This window comes from Protobothrops mucrosquamatus, unplaced genomic scaffold (assembly GCF_001527695.2).
Source record: "Protobothrops mucrosquamatus isolate PMUCROS unplaced genomic scaffold, P.Mucros_1.0 scaffold1472, whole genome shotgun sequence".
Taxonomy (NCBI): domain Eukaryota; kingdom Metazoa; phylum Chordata; class Lepidosauria; order Squamata; family Viperidae; genus Protobothrops; species Protobothrops mucrosquamatus.
Window position 1 is genome coordinate 283,562 of NW_015387650.1, and position 7,757 is coordinate 291,318.

At 50.6% G+C, this 7,757-nt stretch overlaps 1 protein-coding gene across 1 annotated transcript; it reads right to left on the reverse strand.

The window, feature by feature from the left end:
* Window positions 1-893: 893 nt before the first annotated feature.
* On the reverse strand, window positions 894-6,895 carry LARP6 (La ribonucleoprotein domain family member 6). Its single transcript, XM_015822133.1, has 3 exons — window positions 6,735-6,895; window positions 3,108-3,297; window positions 894-1,971 (listed from the first exon to the last, which is right to left on the reverse strand). Exons 1-3 carry the CDS (start codon window positions 6,893-6,895, stop codon window positions 919-921), a joined length of 1,404 nt encoding a protein of 467 aa, XP_015677619.1. The 3' UTR covers window positions 894-918.
* Between the last annotated feature and the right edge of the window lie 862 nt (window positions 6,896-7,757).

Consider the following 7,757-nt stretch of genomic DNA (forward strand, 5'->3'; position numbering starts at 1 on the left):
TGCATCCAACCCAGCCCTTGGCCGGCCCTATAAGTGAGTTGGGATACTGTGTGGGTGTGTTTGTGTATGTCTACCTCATTGCTGTGAGCAATGATCTCACAATGGATTGTACCTAGAGCTGCCCAGCCATTGTGGCATGAGATATTTACCACCCCAGGATGGTGGTAATCTCTCTACTAAAGCACGCTTTTTTCTTAAATGATTGAAGAATTATTCCATTCTCTAGTTTCCTTTCCCTTCCCTTTCGTTTCCTTCCGCTCTCCCTCCCTCCCTTGGGCTCACATGGAAGTAGACTTTCCTGTAATAAAAGCATTAATCAGGTGCAGATTGGGGATGTTTTTCCCACCTTGGCCAACCCTCCCTGCCAATTTTATCTCTTTTTAAAGAAAGCTAATATGGACCTCTCGGCTCCACCACCAGAACATGAGAATCTTCATCCGACGTGAGAGATGGTTTTAAGCGCAGGTGTTGTTTATTTCATGTCATCAAAAATGCCCTTCCTGCTTGGGTTCTAGACTAGGAAGCGTCTTCCGGACATGAGACAAAATGCTAAGAACTTCACGGGTTCCTCAAAAGTAACAGCAGAGAACAAGAGCGAAGGCCGTCAACCACCGCTGGTGGAACGAAGACAACTCAGGTAACTGCCCTTGCTAAATATATTTGCACGTAGATTTTTTTTTTTCAAAACAGACATTGATAAAATAAAAGCTCAAACGATACAGATAAGAGAATTGGGGTGTACTGTGAATTACCAATAAAGGAGAACATGTGTAGCTCAGAGTCGAAATGTGGAGTCCTTGGTTTTCTCTGAGCTTGGTGGTTTTCTTGCAGGCGTTTCATGACCAAACTAGGTAACATCATCAGTGCTACCAGCACAACCAAACTCAGAGAGCACCAAGGACGGCTCCAAAACAGAGTTTATTCATCCTTGACAACTTTGTTCCTTTCGTTGTAAAAGCCCTTTGTTCCGTCCGGCCCCCTGGGCAAACGCAAGACCCCAACGGACAGTCCAGCCATGGTGGCCATTTTGACGCTGGGCTCTGGGCTAACCACAGGAGTCTTCTCCCGGGCCAGAGTCCGAGCTTGCTGCCGTCGTTGAACCCAGGGGCTACTTGAGGGAGTGATGCTACTGTCCGAAGAGTAATCGGATCGTTTGGCCATCTCAGGACTGGTGCTCAGAAAGGCTCTTCCGTCCTCTGCCAGCGGAGACATCCTGGATGTTTTCCGTAGGGAGGAAGGACTGTTCCAGGGACTCGACCTGGGGGACACGTTTGGGCTCAGGTGGTGGTTTGGATAGGCCGAAGGACTTAATCTGTTGGAGGAGCTGCTTCTCCTCGGCATGGGAGACGTCGGATCGCTCTCTTGATCCGAGGAGCTGTTGGCTGACAAGTCTTCACCCACGTCTTGAAGCTCCTCGACTCTCCTATTCATCGAATGGGTCTTGGCTGGATCCTTGGCAGAGTTTTTGTTCTGGTTTTTCTCCTTGAGGACCTTCTTCTTTGGAGGCTTCGTGCCAATGAGGATGACCTTCATGGCGGCTTTGTCCGTGGTGCAGAACGAGTCGTGAGCTTTGACGGCAGCCTCCACCTCTTCGAACTCAACGATGGCGCATTCTTGAGTTCCCACCGGGCTGTAACGGCCACTGAACTTCTTGATATCCGGTGGAAGGTCCCTCCCGGGCTTGAGAATCCGGACAGACATGATGACACCAAACTGGATGAAGGCCCTGAGGAGATGCTCCATGACCTTCTCTCGAATTTGTCCGTTCTCCTGTCCTTCATCCACAGGGTGCGGATCTTGGGTTGGGGAGATATCGTAGACGAGAAGCATCCGGCTAGGGAGGTTTTCACCTGGGAACACCGGAACGGCGGTGCTTCGGCGAACTTTTCTGCCATCTTCGTTCATCTCCAGAAGGTTGGAATATTTCAGAGCATAAGCTGTGGTCCTCCAGTCCCGAGTCAGCTGTTTGATCTGGTAAGAAAGAGGAGAATATCTGAGCAAAGGCCGGAATCCTTCAAGGATGCCATGGATTTGCATCAGAAAAGAGCAGAAGACTGCAAAGAGAACCAACCAGTTAGTTATTTACATTTACGATATTTCAGCCTTCCCGGTTTGACACCACCCATATATACAGGGGACCATGGGTTCCAGAATTCCCAGAGAGAGAAAAGAATGTTTGGTTCTGGGCAATGCAGGATCCTAGCCACTGTAATCTGGGAATTGTGGTTTCCAGCTTGTAAGGCAACTGTGCCTTACTCAACAATGCTTTAAAAAATGTAACTCAGTAAAACATTTAATCAATCAAGCTTAGAACACGCACTCTTGATTTAGGATCACAATTGGGACCAGAACTTTCATTGCTAAGCAAGGCAGTCATTAAGTGAGTTTTGCTCCATTTTACGACCTTTTTTGCCATGGTGGTTAAATGAATCACATAGTCATTAAAGAAATATGGCTGTCCCTATTGACTTGGCTTGTCAGAAGTCACTTTTGTCTGTGCTGTCATACCTTCAGTCGCTAAATGCAAGGTTATAAGTCAAGGACTATATGGCTTGCATTAACCCATAAAATCCTGTGGTGGGTCTACCTGAGTTTATTTAACAGAACAACAGAGTTGGAAGGGACCTTGGAGGTCTTCTACTCCAACCCCCTGCTCAGACAGGAAACCCTATACCATTTCAGTCTCTTCTTAAAAAAACTTCCAGTGTTGGAGCACCCACAACTTCTGGTGGCAAGTCGTTCCACTGATTTCATAAAGTTGGCATGATAACAGGAGCGGGTCACCTTGGGCTCCTGGACCTAAATTGAATAAATAAATATATTTTGGGGTCCCTGTCACCCTCCCTGGAAATTAGGAGAATCAGGCAGTTCAAATGAGTATAAAGATTTACGGCAAGCTTAAGCTCTCTACAAGAATCTGACTACTAACGGTGAAGGGAAATGAGCGGGAGATAAGAAAGGCATGTCTTGTGGACACGCAGGGGCTCAGGACTGATGACATCTTTGACCCCCCCCTCCCCAAAAGCTCAGCCTGGTCATCTCCTACAGTCCCTTTCTCTCCAAGAGCTGTCTTGGATGATCAGGCCACGTCTCCCCCCAGCACTTGCCTTTTTGAACGAGGTCAGCAGCTTCACACTGACGTACCCCATCTTGTTCCGCCGGATGTGCTTCAGGAGGAAAGCGTCTCTCTCAAGATTGTCATCGGAGAAATAATATTCTACCTGAGCCACCAGCTTCAGGATCAGAGCGTGCTCGGGGGGCTTCCAAGCGGGGGACGAGTCATCCCCATCATTTTCACTGGGAAAAGGGAGAAAGAGAAACAGAGGATGAGGTTTGCCCAGGAAAAGGAAGGAGGAATAAACACATCAGGCCCACCTGGACACGTCCACCGTAACAACTGTGGAGAAGATTGCATAAAACTGGCTGGAAAATAAATAAAAGCGCATGTGTGACTTTCATTTCCAAGAATCTGCTCCTTTGCACATTCCTTGAACGTTGCTCAATGTGCTCGGGGTTTGGGGGCTGTGCTCACAGGCGTGAAAACAGTCTGCACAATTCCGCTGGGCTTCCAGCAGTGAGCAGGAAAGCAAATATGTACATATATATATATATATATATCTTTGCTCTAGTCTCTTGGCATCCTGAGCTCCCTAATATTTTGGAACAGTCACGGTATTTTGCAATTCATCTAAAAAAATAAATAAATTGTGTGCCTATGTGTGGGAAGTTTGCAAAGGAACATCTTGACCTGGGAAGGAAAGGAAATTAAGGAAAATAAACAACTGAAGGGACCCTCCCAGTGGGGATAGTTCTCAACTTACAACCATTGGTTTAGTCAAACTTTCAACAGCACTGAAAAAAAAGAGACCTATGACCAGTTCTCTCACTTATGACCATTGCCACATCCCCAGGGTCACATGATCAAAATTAAGGCGCTTGGCAACTGACTCATATTTATGACGGTTGCAGTGTCCCAGAGTCATGGGATTCCCCTTTTGTGACCTTCAAAGTCAACGAGTAAGCCAGACTCACTTAATAACCGTGTTACCAGCTTCAATGATTCACTTAACAACTGTTGCAACAAAGGTCGTAAGGTGGGGCAAATTTCACTTAACAACTGTCTTGCTTAGCAATGGAAATTTGGGCATCAATTATCCTCATAAGTCGTGAACTACTTGTACGGTGGTTATAATCCGCACCCATGCTGGCTGGGGGTTATAGCTGTTGTAGTCCAGCAATGCCTCTGGAGGCTAATGGGTCAGCACATTGCTACCTTCTCCAAGGTCAGAGAAGTTAGTATTTCTCACACTTGGCCCCTTTTAAGAAGGGTGGACTTCAACTCCCAGAATTCCCCAGCCCTTAAAGTGTCCAAGAGTGAGAAATGCTGGCTAGGGAGTTCTGGGGGAAACCGAATAGAAATAATAGAAATAGATCTTTATTGTCTCTTTATAATCAACCTACATTAAAAGGTTCTGCTTAAAGGAGGGACATGTTCATCTTTGGAGGACTCCATTCCCCCCTCCCCAGAATAAAATTCCAGAGCAGTAACTGACAGACAGACAGTTGTTGACCCAGGGAAGCTTTGCCGGGAACCAGATGTGGGGCAGGGCAGCTGTGCTGCTCTCCAGTATCAGATTACAGATGTTTCTCTGCAGCTGAAGCGCCTCCCACCCACCCAGTGCCAAGTCAGCAGACCAGCCCTTTCCTGGCATGCCTCCCCCCACTCCCTAGGACTAGGGAGTGGGTGGGGGTGGGACCCTCCCGTGGGTGGGGGTGTGGGACCCCTCCCAGCTGCCTGCCCAGCCTGACTTGACAGCGTCTGGCCCAGGAGGGAGAGGAGGGTTGCCAAAATGGTTGTTGCAACATCCGCCCGTCTTTGCAGCAGCCGAGCAACGCAGCTCTCCCCAGCCCGGCCTTGGCAGAGGGTGCCCACGTGGGCTTTGCTTGGGAATATGGCTGGGGGCGGGGAAAGGCGACCCACCATGGCCCCTTCTTCCTCCGCCCCTGAGCTCAGGCTGACATGATGCTCCCCTTCCCCCTCGTCCATCCGCCAAGGGCAGCTTTAAAACAAAAAATGGCAAAACTGAGGATTTCCCAGAAGGATTGCAGGCAGACGAGTCGGCTGTAATGCAAATTTTTTCTCCGTCTTTGCAAAGAGGGGGCGAAGAATCATTCTTCTTTGTTTTTCTGCCAACAACAGGCAGATGCTCAGTGCCCCATCTTCCTCGGCCACCCCGCCCGGAAGAAAATATCCCCCCCCCCCCCAATATCCTAGAAATGGAAGAAAGCTGAAAGAAAAGAAGCAGGCAGACAGACAGACATCCTTCTGCCTGGAGGGGCTTTGATTTCCTAGCAGCAGGGAAAGCACGAGTGTTTTAGCCCCGATCCCACCTGGTCCCGTCTTTCTCGCCCATGGCAAGTGCCATGTTGGTGCCAATAAGATACATACATACATACATCTATGTAGTCCTCGACATACCACCACAATTTGGACCAGAATCTCCACCGCTCAGCAAGGCAGTTGTTAAGCGAGTTATGCTCGATGTTACAGTGTTTTTGGCCACGGTTGTTAAGCAAATCAAATCACCGCAGTTGATCAGTGACATCCGATGGTGGGTCAGCGAATCCAGCTTCCCTCATTGACTTTGCTTGTGGGAAGCTGGCTGGGAAGGTGCAAATGAGGATCACATGCTGGTTGCCAAATGCCCAAATTTTGATCCTGCAATCGGGGTGCCGTGTTTGAGTCGTTCCTTCCAAAGCCTTTCTAACTTTGGTCACTAAATGAATGCTTGTAAATTAGAGGACTACTGCTATATCACGCCCAGGTTCATGTACAGAGCTTACACAGAGCTTCTCCAGGTCGTTTGCTGAATCACTTTGGGGCACAGGTTGGGAGTGCCTTTTTAAAAAAAAATGTACCCTCCATCTAATCTCTGGGTGGTCTTCCTTCCAAATACTAATCCGGTCTTGACACAATCAAGCTTTTCCAAATCAGCCAGGATGAAGCTGGAGAGACCACCAGCTTGGAAGCCTTCATTAAGCTCCTTCACAGTATCGGGAAAAGGTAGTTTGATAACAAACTGGGTTAATCCAACTCTGTCTGTTGGGTCTCTTGCTCCGGGACAGGCAGGGACCCCCGGCTAAGGCAATTCCCTGTGATGGAGGTCTTCCTATTCAAAGCCCCAGAAGAGACCTCCCTGGAAAAAACCCCAGACCCAGTGCCAGGAGGGGCTCCAAAGGGGGTGGGAGAGGGGGCCACAAGGTGAGCAATCCCCCCTCCCCGACCTTTTTATTGGCAGGAGGTCCCTCGGGACTTTCTCCAGCAAGCCACACCAGGAGAGAGCAAGATCGCGCCCAGCCTGGCAAACTCAGGACGACCCTCGTCCCGCAGCCCTCGGGGGGGGGGGAACAACCTGGCATCAAAACAGACCGCTCCCCAGGGATGCAGGCACCCCCTTTCCCTCCTGACAGCCGCGCAGCCCACGCTCGACCCTCGTTTTCGGGGCGGCATCTTCTCCCCACTTTTCAGCACCTTCCCCACCCATCCCCCTCCTTCTCGACTGCAGTCGGGGAGGGGGCTTTCCGAGGTCTCCCCTTATTCCAAGCCTGCCCTGGCGGAGCAAGAGGGGATCCCCGCCTCCCGGGACTCCCCCCGCTCCTCCTCCGTCCTTCCCTGCCGGGCATCCCCAGGCCAAAACGAGGCCAAGGCGCTAGTCCCGGGGGTCGCGCGCTACCTGGATTTGCTCTCTCCAAAACTGCTGCCGCCCCGCCCGAAATCGTCTTCGCTGCAGCTGCCGCCGCCCGCTGGGCTCGGACACCGCGGCTCGTTCTCCTCCGCTTCGGCCACCCGGATCTGCACCGGTCCCGCCGCTCGCTCCGGCTCCGGCTCCGCCATGCTCCAGCCCGGCCCTGGCGCTGCGGCTCTCCAGCCAGCCAGCCCGCCCGCCCCCGCCTCCGCCGCGCTCCGCCTCCGAGGCTGGGCCGGGCTGGGCAGGCGGGGACCCCCCTCCCCTCCCTGCACGTGGGAACGCAGCCCAGCCTGCCCGTGCAAGGCGGAAGGTCGGCTCCGGTTTGCGTCTTCTGCAACTAGCGGAGGCCAACCTCGCCTCCCAGGTCGCGGGAACCCGGCCTTAGAATATAATAGAATAGAATAGAACAGAAAGGGACCTTGGAGGTCTTCTAGTCCAGCCCCCTGCTCGAGCAGGAGAACCATTTGAGATAGGTGGCTGTCCTGTCTCTTCTTAAAAATATCTAGTGATGGAGCACCCACGATTTCTGGTGGCAAGCTGTTCCACTGGTTGATTGTCCTCACTGTTAGGAAATTTCTCCTTAATTCTAGGTTGCTTCTCTCTTTGGTCAGTTTCCAACCATTGTTTCTTGTCCTTCCCTCTGGTGCTTTGGAGAATAATTTGACCCCCTCTTCTTGGTGGCAGCCCCTCAAATACTGGAATATTGCTATCATGTCTCCCCTATTTCTTCTTTTCTTTAGACTAGCCAGACTGCCCAAGTCCCGCAGCCGTTCTTCATATGTTTTTTTCTCCAGTGTCCTGATCATCTTAGTTGCTCTTCTCTGAATTTTTTCCAAACTCTCAACATCTTTTTGTAGTATTGGTTGCAGTATTCCAGGTGTGGTCTTACTAGGGTTTTATAAGGCAAACCCGTGGCAAATTCAAATTTGAACTCGCATGGCTTCGTGTGAGCTAACTCTCAACCCGTGCTTAGCCTTTCTTGAGAACTTGACTGTGCACAAGGCAAAC

Bases quoted from the DNA above. Each gene is read 5' to 3' on its own strand.
- LARP6 (XM_015822133.1), bottom strand. From the start codon at position 6,895: ATGGCGGAGCCGGAGCCGGAGCGAGCGGCGGGACCGGTGCAGATCCGG. The intron at 3,298-6,734 runs GTAGCGCGCGAC...CCCTTTTCCCAG, and splicing joins TTTGGAGAGAGCAAATCCAG to TGAAAATGATGGGGATGACT. The intron at 1,972-3,107 runs GCAAGTGCTGGG...CTTTCTTACCAG, and splicing joins TGCTGACCTCGTTCAAAAAG to ATCAAACAGCTGACTCGGGA.